The 18830-nt window shown below is 39.6% G+C and overlaps 3 protein-coding genes across 4 annotated transcripts; 1 reads left to right on the top strand and 2 right to left on the bottom strand.

Moving 5' to 3' along the window:
• Positions 1-235: 235 nt before the first annotated feature.
• Positions 236-2731, bottom strand: LOC110175959 (zinc finger C4H2 domain-containing protein). Its single transcript, XM_020942148.2, has one exon. It carries the CDS (start codon positions 2431-2433, stop codon positions 1435-1437), a length of 999 nt encoding a protein of 332 aa, XP_020797807.1. The 5' UTR covers positions 2434-2731; the 3' UTR covers positions 236-1434.
• Positions 2732-3347: 616 nt separating this feature from the next.
• Positions 3348-18020, top strand: RhoGAP15B (RhoGAP_ARAP and RA_ARAPs domain-containing protein RhoGAP15B). 2 transcript variants are annotated; one of them, XM_086836681.1, is made up of 9 exons: positions 3348-3904; positions 10724-11429; positions 12507-14781; positions 14840-14966; positions 15042-15682; positions 15744-15839; positions 15902-16036; positions 16111-16634; positions 17406-18020. In XM_086836681.1, exons 2-9 carry the CDS (start codon positions 10732-10734, stop codon positions 17539-17541), a joined length of 4632 nt encoding a protein of 1543 aa, XP_086692807.1. In that variant the 5' UTR covers positions 3348-3904; positions 10724-10731; the 3' UTR covers positions 17542-18020. The 2 variants fall into 2 exon arrangements, with proteins under 2 accessions (XP_086692807.1, XP_086692808.1); XM_086836682.1 differs by having other exon boundaries at positions 3349-3904; positions 10724-11306.
• On the bottom strand, positions 9878-10443 carry LOC110175935 (uncharacterized). Its single transcript, XM_020942115.2, has one exon. It carries the CDS (start codon positions 10359-10361, stop codon positions 10014-10016), a length of 348 nt encoding a protein of 115 aa, XP_020797774.2. The 5' UTR covers positions 10362-10443; the 3' UTR covers positions 9878-10013.
• Positions 18021-18830: the final 810 nt, after the last annotated feature.

Below are 18830 nucleotides of genomic sequence, written 5' to 3'. Positions count from 1 at the left end.
GCACTGTCCTAATTAATAGTGATCAAATTCTTCATATCGTATTTGCCGTGTCGGGTCTCTAGTATTGAATAAAAGGTAATTAAATTTTATAAAAAAAGTAAAATGATTATTAAATATGTACAACTTGAAATATTTATACGGTATGTAATTCAGAACATATAGATTATTTTACAATTAATTAATTTAAAAACTTAGCTAATTTTAGGAATTTTTTATAAACAGTAGACAGAAAGACTTTTTAAAAAATGAAATACTTTTATTTGTTCATAAATTTTTTGTTGGCTTGATATGGCTACTTGCACATTGCGCACGTCTTAATCGTACAAAAATTATTCTTATTTTGAGTTTATTTATTTACTTTTTTTAATTAGATACATTTGAGCATGTACAGTAAACAAAACCTCTGATTACAATAAAATGTCGAAAATAATCGTTAAAGTAAATGCTTGATAAATTGTTAATATAAGGGTTGTTAAATACTCTTGGGGATTTTAAAACATATATTAAGGTGTCTATCAATGAAATATGTCAACTGATGTTTTGAGTAAACTCTTTAGGCAAGCCTTAAAATATTTAAAAATAAATAAGCAAACTAATTTTTTTTTTCTGGTAGGAAAACACTCTTGGAGAAACGTTTACATAAGTAGGTCTTTTCATTTTACCTATATGTTGTTCGGAATTCAATACATCAGCTTAATATTATATTAATAACACGAAAATAGTGTGGATCGAAAATGAGTCTTGCTCTGCCTAAAAACGATATCCTTTATTCCATAAAAATATAGATTGATGGCTTTATATGAAAAAAAAGACATGGCTAATTCGACTGTCTCCGTGATGTTAATTACAAAAAAAATAAGATTGTGCTTAAAGATTATGCTGAAGATCCATGTTGAACTAAAATACAAACATGTATTGTTATTAAAAAAAAAATTACAGCTTCGGATCGGTCGACTATAACATATTTTAATTTTATAAAAATCGGACGACTATATCAGCTGCCATAGAACAAATATTAAATGTAGTGGAAAATGCAAGGCTGTGAATTTAAAATAAGTGAAAATGTTACGAAAGTCGGCTTTACTTCGATGTTTTTCAACATAAATATATATAATTTATATTGTATTAGTTATTTATGATGTAATTGCAATCTTCTATACCCTATACATACTTCGGCGTGCCGAAGTTGGCTTCCTATCTTGTTAATACTGACTTCAATGCAATTTTGTTAAAAATATTCCAGACATTAGACACCTTAATGCATTTTGTTTAATACTCTAGAGATTCCATAATCACACCGCTTAGTTTTGTGTTAGAACTTTGCTTTTGGATTGATAAATAGACGAGACTAAAAAAAAAGCTATACTTTTAAAGAGTTATAGTTCCGGGACCCGCTCCGGACTAAAAATGAGTGTAGTTTCTGGTTTCGCTGGCTTAGTTGTTCTTCTTCTTCGGTTTCTTTGGATTCCGGGAGCGCGACTTGGCCTTGCAGAGCGGGCAGATGGGCGCGTTGCGGTGGATCTGCTGGTGGCAAGACAGACAGGACTTCATGGGCGGCGGCTGCTGACGGAGATTTACGTTGAAGTCAGAGCGGAACGACGGATGGTGGCCGATACCAATCGACGGCGATTGCTGGAGCCTGTTTGTCGGCGGCGGCGGCGGTGGTGGTGCTGAAAAGTCGCCCTTACCCAGGCGCACTGCGGCAGCTCCAGCACTGCCCGTTCCCGGTGGCGCTGGTGGCATGAAAGCATGCCCAGGCTGCCCAGCTCCTCCTCCACCGCTCCCGCCCACTGAGCCAGCTCCGCTGCCAGCACTACCGCCGCCACCCGCTCCTCCCGAGCCAACGGAAGAGGGCAGGGCCGTGACAGTGGCCTCTGGCATCAGAGGGTGCCTGGCATGGGGCCTGGCCAGCGATGTCGGTTGGTTCACGGACGCTGCCGCTGCCGCAGCCGCTGCTGCAGCCGCCGCAGATTGGGCGGCCACTTTAAGGAAGTTGGTCTGAAAGCGATCCTTCGATATGGGGCTGCCCTCCTCCTCGTGCAGGTCGCGCAAGGGACTCAGCCCCAGGTAGTCCCTACGCATGTGGTCAATCTGGTACTTCAAAGCCAGGTACTCCTCGTAGACCCTGTTGGCCATGTCGAAGGACCGCGTCTGGTTCTCCTTCGTCTGCTTGATGATGTTTTCCATATCATTGATGTCCGCGTGAATCTGGCGCAGCTCTTCCACGTGCGACATCTTCTCCTCCAGCAGGTGCTCCATCTCCTTGCGGTACTCCTCCAAACATTTCTCCTCGTCGTCGCTCAGCTTCACCTCCTTAATGATCCGCACCTTCAGCTTCTCCAGGGCCAACGTCTTATCGCGTATGTCCTTGATAGCCTCTAGCTTGGCGTAGTAGTGGCGCTCGTTGGAGCTCGTGATTTCGCTGGTGGCCATTTTTCCTTTTCCAATTTTCGCTGCGTGTGGGATGTTCAGTTTTGTTTTTCCTTAACCCCGTGGGAGGGGGGTCGGCTTTGTGTCTTTGTGCACTTTCTCACTGTCCCAATGCTAAAATCCCACGTGATGCGGCTGCTCTTCGAATATTCACTAAGACAAAATAAATTTCATCTCCTTATTCCGGAAAAATGATTTTTTAATTGAATTATCCGCTATTTATTTGGTTTTTTCGATACTTTGTGTATAGTATAGAGCCGAAACTGACTTTGATGGACCGATGTATCGATATATCTATGCTTGTACAATTTCCTTAGACATCGATATTTTTTGAAAATGTTTGGTATTTTTACTGTCTCCACGTTTGCGTTCGATTATAATCGAAATTAGTAAATCCTAAGCTATCATTTTAAAAACCACATATTATAAAACAAAATTTTATTTGCTTACTACAGTATTAACTCTTTTTTAATTTATTTATTTAATTAAATTTGCCTCGCTTGAAACGCCACAATAAAGATTGACTTCGCGACTGACGTTGAAGGGAACCAATGAAATTAATCCTGCTTTGTACATATTCGGCGGAGCGAATACCATCGTCGTCCAAAGACATTATTTTCGTCCCCTGTGACGAACATCGCATAAAGATACCCTCGTCACTACTCCCTCTATTAACATCACCAATTTCATCCACCTGAAAAAGTAATCCATTCGACTAAAGTTATTTTCTTTCAATTTTCTCACCGTCGTTCTAAATTAGGTCTGTCTAAAGTTTTAACCTGGCAAAGCCTCACACATCTCGCTTATTTTAATATCCGTATATTTTAAGCCTGACATACAGGGTATTCCGTATACGATAGATACCTTTGAACTTCTCTAGTGTAACAGTATTTAAGTATATTTCTGTGACCTTAGCTCAGTGGTATATTATAACGGTCAAGCCACGGTCATACTTATTAGCTTCGCCCGATTTTTTTTTAAGTGAACTGGAGACAAAGACCGCGGATCGAGCTACTGGTCTGGCTCTCTGGTCGTTATTGTCCGAACGTGTATTGTAAATCATATCTTATCCCGGGTGTTGTTCCCATCCCGCAATATCCTATATTCGCCATCTCCTCGTCCCCACCCAACTACACAACGATCTTACAAAAGAAAGACAAATAAAAACAATGCGTACGCGAGAGTGTTAGTGTGTGTGTGCGAGGTACCCTACAAGTGATTCACTCTGCGAAAATCTTTAATCAAATAAATTTAAAAAGCCGGAGTTTGAAGAAATGTGTCAATTAAAGATCGATCCGTAAGAGATCAGTGCAATTTACGTGGGAAACTGTGCTAGACTCAAGGCTCTCGTCCACTCACTTGCTCGCTACTCTCTTTGTCCGCGCATCGCTTTATTTTCGTTTTTTTTTTATGTTGTGAATAACAAAAAATTTAAACCCGCAGAAATTGCATACGAAACAAGAAAAAGCGAAAGGTAAATGGGTTTTAAAGGTTTTATGGCCTTTCTTTCTTTCCCCTTTTATTCCTCTCTTTCATTATTATGTGGATCTCGTTTTATCTATAAGCTACATTTGTATCTCAAAAAACACGTTATGATCAATCTATCAGGCTTGTGCCATATACATATCTATGTTTATAATGTATTTATGTAAATATATGATATATTTCTATGTTGGTGAGCCGAAGTACTATTAATCAGTACTTCATCTAAAGCGGATGAATCATGAAATTTATTCACATTACTGATGAAACGAGCATGGGCATGTCCTAGGCTGTCAATAATGAACTAACCTTTCATTAACAAATACTGGGTATTGTCATCAACATTTTAGGATAATAAAGCTACATATTTATCAATTTGTTATCAACTATGTATTCATCGAACTACTATCACTTTATTTTCTATGAGAGAACATAAGAGAGAGAGTCGATTTTGACCAGATTGAGAGCGTCGGCTAGGCAGAAGTCGAAGTCGGCACGTTGATGACATTCTATTGATGACATGGAACTGCAGATTTAACACACATGTGTTTGTGTGTATATACAGATCGCTTCTAACTGCTTATCGGTCCCATTTTGCCAGACAGAGAAAGAGAGAGAGAGAAAGAGAGAGTCAAAGGGATCGGCGCTGTCCAATAGTTGCGACTCTTTCACCTGTCATTGTTGACACCAAAATGGCACGAATATATGGCATCTCGCTCTCTTATTTGGCCCATTTTGTTGCTGGTGTTTTAATTGTTTGGCAATTAACGAAATTATAAACATATTAAGCCAACACCAATCGACACACATTCCGCCGCGACTTGGTTTCCCTTGACTTTCGCATCAGAACACTCTACCTATATTAAAGCAGTTCAGAATTTTGTATCTAACTTTGAAAATATAGAAAGTATTTAATGGATTATTTTGAAGCAATGGGTATAATCCTAATCAACTTGGGTTTTTCCAAGAACGAACTTTTTATTAAATACAAAATTATTGCCTTAAAAAAGTATAATAATTCAGTTAAAAACTTGTAACGCCGTGATGGAGGCATTTCCGACTCTATAAAGTAAATATAAATGTATATATATTCTTGACCAGCATCAACAGCCGAGCCAATCTGGCCATGTTTGCCTGCCCGTTCGTTTTTTTTTTCGCAAACTAGTCTCTAAGTTTGATGATGCCGATCGGACATTTATTTACATATGTATATACAGCTGTCATAGGAACTATCGGAAAGTTAATAATAATAAAAAAAAATACTATTTTAAACATATTTTATCATTTTTACTTAGCATTAAATCATATAGGATACATTGAATAAATTAAATAAAATGTTAACCATATAGGTCTGTTCTTTCGGTTTAAGAAGACAATTTGCTTTAACAAATAATTATTTTAAAATTCGCTGAGTTCAGCATTTGCTTACATACATACGCACATTGAGGGCCACTTCCGTTTTCTGTGTTTTTGAAATCCATTATTATTATTTTTGTTGCATAAAAATCTTCTGATAACTACAATAGAGAATGTTTTACCAAGCGTAGATCCAAAATAAAAATAACGAACTGATAAAGAAAATAATTTTCAATGTTTACTATATAGATGGGAACCGTAGGGATGCACATATATGTACAAACAGCGATAAAATAATTTAAATTTCAAATTCTGGGTTCTTTTGTTGATCTTTCTAGAGAATCTGTAATATAAACGCAGTTATAACCAGTGTTGTACTAGAACTTCCGACGGCGCATAGAGGCAGCATCGAATACTAATGAAGAAGGAGTGAATCCTCTCTGAAACTGATGCTTATCTAAGACACCTTTTTGTCTTGGACAATATGTTGTAAAGTTATTGTTTGATAAATGTACTGATGATGATGAAACCTCAATGAATACTTAAACGAGACACTAAGAAATCCTTGCATGCATCAACAAGACTAAAAAATAAAGTAAAGTATAGAGTAAAGTATAGGTCGTTGACTATTCTCCTAGTGTGCGTTTATTTCTCTGTGTGTAAATCAAATCACAAATCGATAGCAACATGCATACGACAAAAAATGTTGTCAAACAACTTTGAAATCGAGTCGCGAGCTCTCTGAGCCCCACCATAAACCCCACATTTCTTATATTCTTCTCCGTACATCTGTCTTATATAATTGGGACCATGGAAGCGGTAAGCGCGAGTGTTCCCATAACCTCCAGTTTTCTTTCTTTTTAGGCACTATATGAATACGATCCGAGAATATGCGGCGAACAGCTAAGTCAGCTTTTTTACTGTCGCAGCTCTCTTATCGCATTAATAAACATAAACAAAAACAGAACTTAAACTCTGGTGAATCACAAAGTCATGCAAATAATGAGCAAAGTGAAAAATGTAATAAGAAACAATGTTAATTTTTCCTAGAAACTTTGTTCTTCTAAACAATTATATTTGTTTTTTTTTTTAATTTATTTTTTAAATGGTACAGATAAAGTTGAATGCATAGTATCAATCGTATTATATCATTTATTATTATGCTCAATGAAAAATGATGTATTTACAAAAAATGCCAACAGAGGCAACAAAAGCATGAAATATGAAAAATGAGAACGGAATACCAGTGATTCATGCAAATAAATGGCGATCCAATTGCAAGTACTCATGAATGCCTCACCATGCCCTCATTTCCATAAAGAAGTATACAGTAATTTAAATATTGTATGTCATTTATTCACAAATTTAGATCCATAGGCAAAAGAAAACACCAAAATATGAAAAGTTAATAACAAAAACAAGAAAGGAAGCTAACTTCGGCACGCCGAAGTTTATATACCCTTGCAGATAGAAATTCTATGACTAGGAATCCATACCATATAAATTATATATATTTGTGTTAAAAACCAATGAAGTAATACCTGCTTTCATTTCATTCACCTATACATATTATATTTGCAGCTTTTCATTCACAGATTTCCATTTTTCTGCTACATCAAACAATAGTTTGTATGGCACCTATATGATATAGTCGTCCGATTTTCATGAAATTTGACACAAAATTTAAGACTAATATAAAATGGCTACACCTCAAATTTGATGAAAATCTGTTGAAAACTGAAAAAGTTATAATTTTTAATTGTATTAATTTCTCGATCGTTCGTATGGGAGCTATATGATATAGTAGTCCGATTTTCATAAAATTTTATACAAAATTGTAGAGTATAGTAAAATGGCTATATCTCAAATTTGATCCAATTCTATTGAAAACTGAAAATGTTAAATTTTTTTTTTGTAAAATTTTCCGATCATTCCTATGGCAGCTATATGATATAGTCGTCCGATCCGGCCCGTTCCGACATATGTACGAGTGAGAGTATATAGAAGGCTAACTACAAAGTTTCATTCAGATAGCTTCAAAACTGAGAGACTAGTTTGCGTAGAAACGGACAGACGGACAGAAGGACAGACGGACAGACGGACAGACGGACATGGCTAGATCGACTCGGCTGTTGATCCTGGTCAAGAATATATATACTTTATATGGTCGGAGGTGCCTCCTTCACTGCGTTGCAAACTTCTGACTGAAATTATAATACCCTGCAAGGGTATAACAATCACATTTATACTGAAAAGAAAATCTAAATGTTTGCTATCGAGGCGTAACTTAAAACCTAAAATATCTGCATTGATCAATTATTTGAAAGAATTATAATTCATGATGTCCTTTTGAAATTACATTAATATCTTTACTGATTTTGTTATATTGGTTACAATTTATCTTATAACATAAGACCCGATTTTTTTATTATTAATTACCCAGAATAATAATCTATGTAATCAGCTTTCTTTCCTAAATGAATTATATATTTAAGAATGGGCAATCCGTCAACATTTTTGTGTCGATATTTGTTTACATTAGCTGTGTTTGTGCGAGAACGAATTCATGCATTTAATAAATGAATTCAGCATGTATTCATGTATAAAGTAAATTTTAAATTTGGAATAAACACAACCAATCTGTGTTGAAGACTAAAAAGACAAAAATACTTTAAAAATAATTTCCCTATTTTTATTTGTAAACAGTTAACTACAAAAATGTTACATGTTGCATGACATTTCTGTTAAATTGAATCCGTGAATTCATGTGTGTCGCATAAACTGAGGCTTTTTTGATTTCTCGCATTCAAGTGTTTCATAGCATAGGAATGATAAGAAAGTGGGGCTTTGATTTTTGAAAACCATTCGACAACAATACCCATTTCAATTAATTCCAAATTGTAGAGCCATTTTCCGAGAGTGTACGAAAGCTAAAATATCGTCGGCCATTCATGGGTCTATATGACCACTCATCGCTTGGCATATTTATTGTACAATTATCATCGTCCCTGGTCACTATAAATACGAACGATATCTGCAAACGTGTGTATATAGCACGGGTTTAATACTACCATATATATGTACATATGTATTTGTGGTGCGAATACAGTGCCTGTTCATATCACAAAGAGTGACACATTTTGTATATATATTTAATGAAAAGCTAGTTTAAAAACTACATTTAAGATTGCCAGAGTTCTATAAGAGTTAACGAATTCAAATATGAAAAGAATCCATGTGTTTAAAGTTCTGACCCAACAAAATGTTACAACCTAAAGCCAAGCCTAAAGAATTGAACTTTGAAACGATAGTGAATACATATATGTACATATACATATATCGTTTGCTGAATTGAGTAACTGTATGATTGTTTGGTGCAAAACAATTGATAAACTTGGTCAGCATTTAAAAATTGATTGCTCGGAGTGAAAACCGGAACCAATAATCGATTAAGCTCCCGAATTGCTGATACGACGGGTGACAATGTTGTAGTTATTGGAGTTAGTTTCCCGGAGACCAATAAAAATAACATAGTATTATCGGGATGGTCGGTTTCCATGTGAATCATCCAAAACATCCATATTGATCAAGAGTTCATTCATCCAACTTATCCGGCGCAATATGCGAAGAGAAATGCCAGCGACAATAACATTATAATGATATGTTCATGTAAACAAAATAATCGAGGCTAAGGGTAGTGGAGAAGAACTCCCATTTTGAAAAGGGGAATACCACTTAAATGCCAACGTCCACTCTTTGGGCTCCACCACACACATCACATCCGATCTGGCATGGTCTGGACCTCTCCACATTCATTTCGAAGAGTTGAAGGGTTCAGACAACTGCCATAAAGCTAAACAATTCAATACGAGGAATTAACTTGAAGCCTCCACATAGCAATACTTAAACTTGTCGTTTATTGAAAACAAGAAACTGTAAGATACGTCTAAAGAATTAATTGATTATATAATTTGATTGTAATTCCCTGGTCTCAGTAGTTCCGCAAGCCATTATTACTTATTATTAGACATTTTATCGCAGTTTTTAGCCTATATATTTATTTATTAAAATTAATAAAGGAAAGTATTGTCTCAAAATTGCAATTCAATTCCTAACAAAGACGTTCGAGCTCATGAAATCTCCTTCAATGTTGTTTACTCATATGAGCGATGCCCTTATTGCTCATACTTGTATACAAATGTACATATTTTACTGTGTATACCCCTTTTCAACTCGGCTGCTTATACTGATCAAGAATATATACTTTATGGTCGGCAATGTGTAGTAAACTGTAATTTAATAAGCTATGGGAAAAAGCTGTCTTATCCGACTGGTAAACTAGTAAGTTGACATAGTAAGGGACGTATAGATGGACATGGCTAGATTCACTCGACTGTTGATGCTTAGATGCTTATAGGCTATAAGTTATAGCATTTGTTTTCTAAACTGCGGTGCAAACTTGTAACTAAAGTCATAATACTCTTCAAAAGGGTATAATAAAAGCAAATAATCGACTTGAAAGAGAAAAGGGAAAGCTTAGGTTTAGTAATGATCGGATAGAAGAAGCTAATGTCAATCGATCGCTGGACAATAAATGCAAACACGTGTCTTTAATTTTCGAGCTCTCCCCTCATTTTATTTTATTTGACTTGACTCGGAGTAGTAATTTGCCACTTAAAAATGCAAAATACCTAAGCGTAATACAAATCTTAATAAGTTATGCTATAATAGAGCTAATTGGCTAGCTAATTAGAGTAGTCAAGACGCCTTCGAGCCACCGCCAATCTCAGAAGTCTTCTTCGCTGTAAATCCTGCAATTGTTGCTGGACCAGCAGGCGATGAAGTAGCTCCACTTTGGCGTATTCCTGGGCCTTCCGCTGGACCCTCTTCTGCTCCTCCTCGACGAAAGTTTCCATGGTCCTGGAAACCATATTGCAGTATTCCAAATTGTCCATCTTTTCGGTTTGTGGCTTTTTGTGACTCTGTGATGTGTGTCTCCGATACGTTGTCTTTATAAACTGCAGTAATATGGCGATAAGGTTACTCCAGAAAATTAACGAAGTCTGATAGAATTCCGAAATGGTTACCGACATGTCGACAGCTTGGTTAACCGGAGAGATGTGTGATATTCAGGGAAAGTTCCATGCCTATATATACCAATCGGTGCATCGATGAAACCCTCTCAGGTAAAACCCCAATGGTGTATAGTGGCGACAGGTATGCCCTCAAAGGATTATATTTGGGGTAAACCCATATACATTATTTTTACCTTGAGCAATGAGTTTTCTTTTAGAAAACCCCTTAAATCCTCGTTTACCTAGATAAAACAGTTATATTCTACTATTCTTTCCATGTTTCTAATTCTAAGTCAATAGTATATAGTTCTAAGGTATTGTTATGAATAAATATCGGAATACGCTTTAAAATTAATAAATATTTATTGATTTATTTTAAGGCTTAGTCATGGAACAGGCGCGACCCGTGCCCGCTCCCCGCCGCCTCTATCCGGAACTGAGACCCGCCAACTACGAGAACATCGAGATCAGGACCCCGAATGTAAACCAAAGTAATGCCGCATCTAATAGTGGCAATAACAATAATAACAACAACACGAAAGAATTAAATATAAATGCCGAGAATCTGCACACAAATTGTTCAGACAAAAAGCTGCCATCGAGTGGTCAGGACAAGTTGATGCTGCAACCGATTTATGGGCCGGATGCCAATGAGAATGTCCAGGAGCCAGTATATGCCGCTCCAAAGCCCGCTCCCCGCCAACGAATGCCAACGGAAGCGCTGAGTGAAAAAGAGGGGAATCAAGATGGGGAGTTGACCCCATTGCGAATCCTGCGTGCTGCTCCACAGGTACCCCCAAAGCCCGATCAGCGTTCATCGGTCTGCAGCGAACTATCTACCACCAGTGTCATAACCGGAGGCAGGGCTGACGAGGATCGGGACGGATCCCGGTATGCGTCCAACATATCGCTGGACTACAGCGAGAGTTCCCACAGCGGCAAGTTCAAGTCGCAGTCACCCGGGTACGTAGACGCCGTCGATTCATCACCCATCCATAAGTCGCAGGAGCACGGGGAGGATCCAGAAGATGAGCAGTCGTCCTGCTCCGGGGAACAGTCCGAAAGCCGAGATGGCGACGATGACAAGTAAACTTTGACCGCAATTCAATCATTTGATATTTCTGTTTTCCGCACTCTCTAGCACTCCTTGGGTCTGCCCTTAGTTTTGTAAGCTTTGTAAGGTGGTTTGCGGTAAGAAATAACATATAAATGAAGTCCCTTTTTACAAGGCATTTAACCTGTGATTGAATTAAATCTAAAGGAATTAAATATACAAGTTAATCTGATATTGAAGAATTAGCACTAAATGAACTGATCTTAGTTTAAATAAAAATGTCCTTCAATTGCCTTCCACTATGTGCTAAATCGGGCTATTAGCAAAATTGCATTTTTTGTTTTACATCTAGTTTGAATTTATTTAAGTATTCAAGTAATGCATTCTTAATCCGATGGGTATGTTTTAAAGTACACGGATAATTGTCTAAGGATTTCTATAACATTTTAATCTGTAATCAGCGTTTTTTTTACAAAAAGTCTGTGACAAAGATTTCTAGAAAACGACTTTAAGACCAACATAATGGCCACAAATCCATTTTTATTTGTTTGAAGTTGCCGTTTTGTAAAAACAAATTCATTCCTTTGATTCATTTCTAGATTATTTACCATTTTTACAAATTCCATTTGTTTTTTTATTTTATTTCTGTTGATTAACTTCATGTATGAGCATAGGAAGCATGATGACTTTGGGAAGGTGTTTTGGGGGTTTTCTGTAGCAGATTTAACAACTGTTAATTTAAAAAATAACTATTTTTAATATAATGTGCACCGATACTTAAATCAATAGATGTAAGATAGAACTAGGTGCTTTTATAGTTATAATGTTTTTTTATAATTTAATTTCCTTGGTATAATGTTATATTTTGTGTCATAACTTTTTTTGTTCTTTAGATTTCAATTCCTATTTGGGTTTAATTATTTTAGCACTCATTTATCAATAATACTTCTGGATTTCAAATGTTTTCTTTGGACTGAAACCATTTTATGGTTTAACAACTTCTTTGAATACTTCTTGGTTCACACTCACTTACTAACTTTTAAGGAAACGGGATTCAGTTTAATTGAAAAACTGGCGCAAAAAACACTAAATAATATATTCAATTTTAGCGACCTTCTGCGATCTCTGGGCACCACTTCCAAGATGCTGGGCGAAGCCATCGGTGAGCGGATCACGTTCAAGGCTAAAGGAGCCAAGAAACGTCTGGACAAGAACTTTAAGAACTCCACTGAAGCGATCAGCAACCTTGGTGCGGATGCGGGCCGGAGCTTAAAGCACGCCAGCAAGCGGTTTGGATCGAACTTCAGCAGTCTCGGACGAACAAAGGACAAGCCTGATGGCGGGGACGGTTCTAGAGCAGATGGATCATGTGAATCCGATCTTAACCGACGCCAGACGATGCCCAATACGGAGGTCTTCAGTGCCATTCAGTTCTCCAGTCCGCTGAATCGCAACGGAGGTCTTTCTGATCTAAGGCAAGACCAAGACGGCGGCTATCCCACGGATGTCAAGAAGGCAGGGGATCTGCACGAAGACGACGGCTGCTACGAGGTCCCCAAAACACAGGGCAAGCCGCCCAGCTATGACGAAGCTCTGCGTGCACGACCCACGCCCAGTGCCTTGCCAACATCCAGGAATCTCGCACACGATGCTGCCCGGCTGGTGCAGCTGCGCAGCCAGCGGCAGGTTAATGTTCCATTAAACACCAACAGTTCCTCCAGCGGCGAAGATTCACCGCACCCCCTGCCTATGCCTGCCTATCCGCCACCCCGCCTGTCCCAGCAGCCGGAGCAGTTCCGCCTGGATGCCCTACAGCCGCCGCGACGGCAGAAGCGCCGTAAGAACTACGAGCACATCGAGTTGCGACGTCCACCTCTGAACTCAGCGGAGCTGGAGGAGCTTAACCGGTCGGCGGCGGCTGCTGAGCGCGAGGAATCCTTGCAGATATCCGCCAATATTGCGGAGGCGGAATCCAAGACACCAAAGCCAGAGCGCAGCGATTCCTGGGAGTTCTACGGCGACGAAAAGACTGAGGAAGGAGGGGAGGCCGATGATTCCTCTCCGGAACCGGTGTACGCCAATCAGGACGCAACCTATGGCAAGCTCTTCGAAATGGCCACCGCCGGAACTAGTCGCAGTAATCTCCTTACTCCCAACCAAGCGGGCGAACAGCAGCTGGCCTGCATCAGCGAGAATGCGGAGGAAGGAGCTGTCGGCGGTGTCCCCCTGCCGCTGGAATTGATCGAGGAGTTTGATCCGCTAACCAGCAAGTGCTCTACATTGGCCAGGTCGAACAAGAGCAACGAGCTACTGCTCCTTGAACACCTGCTCGAGGAGGACACCTATGGCACAGTGAAACGGGAGCAGGACGATGTCAGCATGTGCACATCCGAGGAGGAACCGTCCTCCATAGCATCGAAGGAACAGCCGCAGATAGTGCACCAGAATTCCCAGCTGCTAAGCGACAGTATGGAGAATATGCTGGACTCCGATCAGGAGGCTGCACGCGACGAGCAGCGAGCCAAACCCTATCTCACCAGAATGCCAACGACCGGCAATAAGGACGTGGCCGTGGATTTGGCCAGTGCTTCGAGAAATCGGACCAATTGGTTTGTGGCAGACAGCGCCGGTTCATCTGGCAGACCGACCGCAACCACCAACATTGAAGGCGACAGCCCGCCAACCTATCTTGAGGCCGTTGGAGGCGGCGGCAAGGATAACGCAGCTAACAGTCAAGAGAATCGTTCCACCATTGGTTCCCGCTTCAGGCAGACAATCAGCGCCTTCTCCAATGTTAAGCTACGCATGGACGCCATGAAGCGGAAGGCCAGCTTCCGGACAGCCAATCAGCGACAGTCGGATCTGAAGGTGGCTCTGCAAATGGTGCCACGACCATGTCTGTCACCCCTTCTCGTACGATACGAGGGACCGCTGGTGCGCTTTCCCACGGGCGTCGTGGAGGACATTCTCAAGGAAATGCAGAACCGCAAGGCCATACTCAGAGAGCGACAGTTCCAGACATTTCTGGACCAAGAGATGAAGACGTTAAGGGAGGTGATACCCCTGGAAACGGTCACCACCCTACAATGCGTTAGCAACAGCCGCGTTACCGATACGGCCACCCATTTCTACTGCTTCGAGATTACAACTTCGCAGCCGAAAAATGGCAACGGGGCTAGCGATGCCATGTCCACGAATCCTAATCTCCTGATGACCAGTAGCTCGTCGGGCAATGTAAAACAGCAGCGCGTCTCCCATCTCTATGGCGTTGGCAAAGAGTCAGAGCGCGGCGTCTGGATGCAGAAGATCCTCGAGAGCCTTACGAACAGCCTGCCAGTGAAGTACACCTGTCATTACTATCGCGCCGGTTGGTGTTATCTCAAGGTGGGCATTAGCAGGAGTTTCAGTTCCCTTATGTAATCTTTTATTTCCTCCTCGGCAGACGTCTATCACCTCGGAGTGGAGTGGCACTTGGTTAGTGCTTCGCAAGAGCCAAAGGCGGCTAATCTTCGTGAGCGAATCAAACGGCAACGTAGAGAAGATGGATCTGCGCAAAGCTAGGTGCATAGGTATGTAGACAAAGAAACAAAGCTGAAATGTACACACCCTTCATTTGAATTCAATTTTTAATCGTTATCCTGAAGTGCTTAAGGAGAGCGATGAGTCTATCGAAAATCTGCACGTGGAGAGTGGGCCCATGTTGATGATTGACTGCCCACCGTATGCCGTCTACATGATTATGAGTTCTGCGAGAGAGACAAAGATCTGGCGACACATCATTCGCGAAGTGGCCCACAACAATGGATTTTCGTTGGGTGACCAACAATTGACGCGCTACGATGTGCCCGTAATTGTGGACAAGTGCATTAACTTTGTCTACATCCACGGGTCCATGTCGGAGGGCATATATCGCAAGTCCGGGTCGGAGAACTCTATGCACAAACTGATGAGCGCTTTCCGTGCGGATGCCTTCAATGTGGAGATCACCCGAAGCGAGTACAACGAGCACGATGTGGCCAATGTGCTGAAGCGTTTTATGCGCGACCTGCCCGAGCGGCTGCTGGGCAAGCTCACGGATAGCTTTGTGTTCGTCACGGAGCTGTCTGTGGCTTCTGAAAAGATACCCATTTACAGGGAGCTCCTAGCCAGACTCTCCGCCATTGAACGCGAAACGTTGCGCCGGATTGTGGGTCATCTGGTGTTTATCAGCTCACAGCAGTCTAAGAACAAGATGAGTGTCCAGAACCTGACCATGATCTGGGGCCCAACGCTGCTGGCCAAGAAGGTGCGTTGCTGTAGTGTTAACCTAATTGTTGTGCTTATGCCTATGCTCTTATAATCTTCAGAGCGATGAGCTGATCTATTCGCAAAAGGAGGCGGATGTGCTAAGCGATCTCATAGTGCTCTACAAGAATCTATTTCCATGCAGCATCGATGAAATGGTAAGCAAACGTGGAGATTTATGCATAAAATCTACAATTTAATTCGATTTTTATCTGAGCAGAAACGGGAACAGGCCATGCTGGCGTGCCTGCAAAAATATTATGCGGCCGCCGAAACGCTCAAGGATGCAGTGAAGCAGTCCGGTGACATCAAAATCTGGATCAGTCTGAACCCCAATCCAGACAATACCACAGAGGTGCAATTGCTTGCTCAAATTGAATTATTAAAATATTTTAACAAATAAAATATAAAATTCGGTTTCATCAACAGGAAAAGACGCAGGTTAATGCCACCATTTCACCCACAAAGACCGCCTATGAGCTGTGCCGGGAATACTCCGCCAAAATGAAATTATCTACTCATCAGCTGACCCTGTACGAAGTGATACTGAACGACAGTTTGGAGCGACCGCTGCATCATGATACCAAAGTATTTGACGTGATCCTCAATTGGTCATATTGGCCGGAGGAGGATCGCAAGCACAATTATCTGGTGATGCGTCCGATTGACATGCTGTGCGAGATCCAGCGCGCTGTGAAAAATCTAGCCACGGTAACTCCCGGCAAGGAGCTACGTTTCGCCGACTATCGCACCAAGACCTTCAAGACGCTGCAATGCGAGCTGCGCGACGGAAAGATAGTGGTGTCTAAGAAGGACAAGAACGACAAGACGACCATTGTGCGCGAGGTGTTCCTGCAGAGCTGCACTGCCTACCTGGGATGTGAGCGCAAGCGGGACTTTCCCTGGAGCTGGGCCATCACATTTGTAGAGCGCACGCAGGCGCAAATTATGAGGTTGGTCACAGGTCACTAGGGTTTTATATATAGATCACTGAGGACGGACGTCCACATATTGACATTAAGTACGGAGAGGCAACTGATATATAGAAACGCAAATTTAAAAATCAGGCTTCAATTGTCCGATCGTTAGAATCAATATATCATATATACCATATCGAAAGGATTTTTAGAATACTTGAACTTTTGAAAGCACAATTTGTTCAGAAGAAATTGTGTTATAAATGTGCAAAATGAATTTGTGGATCTGGTAGCGATAAGTATAGCTTAGTGTCAATCTGAAATGTATGTAAAAGAGAGGTGGTAGGCATCTCCGATCCCATAAAGTACATATATTCTTAATCAATATCAGCACTTCAATATATGTCTGTGTGAAGCAGTAAAATCGGTGACAACCTTCTATCTGTTGAAACAGCAGAAACTTAAGTTGGCTACGCCCGTTCCCGCCACATGAAACCCCGTTAATAAGCTAGAGTAGTTAATTTTTTGCATAAAGTACAAATTAACAACAAAATCGAATTGTTAATTGATGTTTTTATACCCTTGTTTTTTAGTCAAAGGTTTCCAACGCATTGAAGGAGTAATTTTCGAACATATAAAGTATATATGTATATTCTTAATCGGCATTAACAGCCGAGTCGATCTAGCCATTTCCATCGTTTATATTGAATTAATTCTTAATGATCAGAAGTTAGATTCCTTTCTTGTTACTTGATATATTTACATACATATGTATGAATTGTAAAAATAATAAAATCATTATTGTAGATCGCGCGATGCACCCTTTATTGGCCACGTCCTGGCTGGCAGCGAATGGATGGACCGCACCATCTGGTACTCTAGCATCTGGTACTGCCTGTACAAGGACAACATTCTGCCCCCAGCGGATATTATTTTTAAGTAGAACAAAAATATTATTTAAATGCCTTAACGTGTGCATTTCGTGTAGACATTTTGTGAATTTATTCGCTTTAGTTAGGCACTGTTTACTGTATATACATATATTTGTAGATAGCAATATACTGTAAATAATTTTTTATTCATGAATAATTATCATAAAACAAGATTGTACATACATCTAACGAAAAGAATTGTATCACCAAGCCCATTTTCCATTTGACTTTACCTATTATTTATTTTTAGGCATGAGAAACCAACTATAAATAAGAACAGGCCGTGCAGTGCATCAAATTATGTTTAAGCTAGTTTTTTTATAATATCTTTGTCATTTTTATACACAAAAACCCTTTTTGAAACGATTTTGCTTTCATGTATGTATGTATGCACGTATTTTCAGATATCAAACGAACAACCGAATGCATTTAAAGTCCAGAAGCGAGATATATATTTCATGGCAATAAATACGATGTATTTAAAAAATAATTCGCTGTATTTATTATATATTTGTAAGGTATTATAGTTTATAACCAGGAGCTTGCAACGCAGTGAATGAACCATTTTCGACTCCATAAAAAATATTGTATATTCTCTAAAATTAACAGTCTGTCCGTTACTACGCAAATTAGTTTTTAGCTATTTAATCTGATATATGGCAATTTTTCTCATAATTATATAATATTGTTTTTCATTTTATGAAAATCGGACGACAATAACTGCCAAAATAACTATTGAATAGTTAAATAACATGAAAATTGACATATGTAACTTCGCATATAACCTGAGATTATTATTATACCCTTGCAGGGTATTATAATTTCAGTCAGAAGTTTGCAACGCAGTGCAGGAGGCATCTCCGACTATATAAAGTATATATATTCTTGATCAGGATCAACAGCCGAGTCGATCTAGCCATGTCCGTCTGTCGGAACGGGCCGGATCGGACGGCTATATCATATAGCTGCCATAGGAATGATCGGAAAATTTTTACAAGAAAAATTATAACATTTTTAGTTTTTAACAGAATTTGATCAAATTTGAGATATAGCCATTTTACTATACTCTACAATTTTGCATAAAATTTTATGAAAATCGGACTACTATATCATATAGCTCCCATAGGAACGATCGAGAAATTAATACAATTAAATTTATAACTTTTTCAGTTTTCAGCTGATTTTCATCAAATTTGGGGTATAGTCATTTTATAAAAGTCTTCAATTTTGTGTCAAATTTCATGAAAATCGGACGACTATGTTATATAGGTGCCATACAAACGATTGTTTGATGTAGAGG

This window comes from Drosophila serrata, unplaced genomic scaffold (assembly GCF_035046125.1).
Source record: "Drosophila serrata isolate PLE 108 unplaced genomic scaffold, ASM3504612v1 contig_293, whole genome shotgun sequence".
Lineage (NCBI taxonomy): Eukaryota > Metazoa > Arthropoda > Insecta > Diptera > Drosophilidae > Drosophila > Drosophila serrata.
The sequence above is the reverse complement of the archived record's forward strand: the minus strand, read 5'-3'. Positions and strand labels throughout refer to the sequence as shown.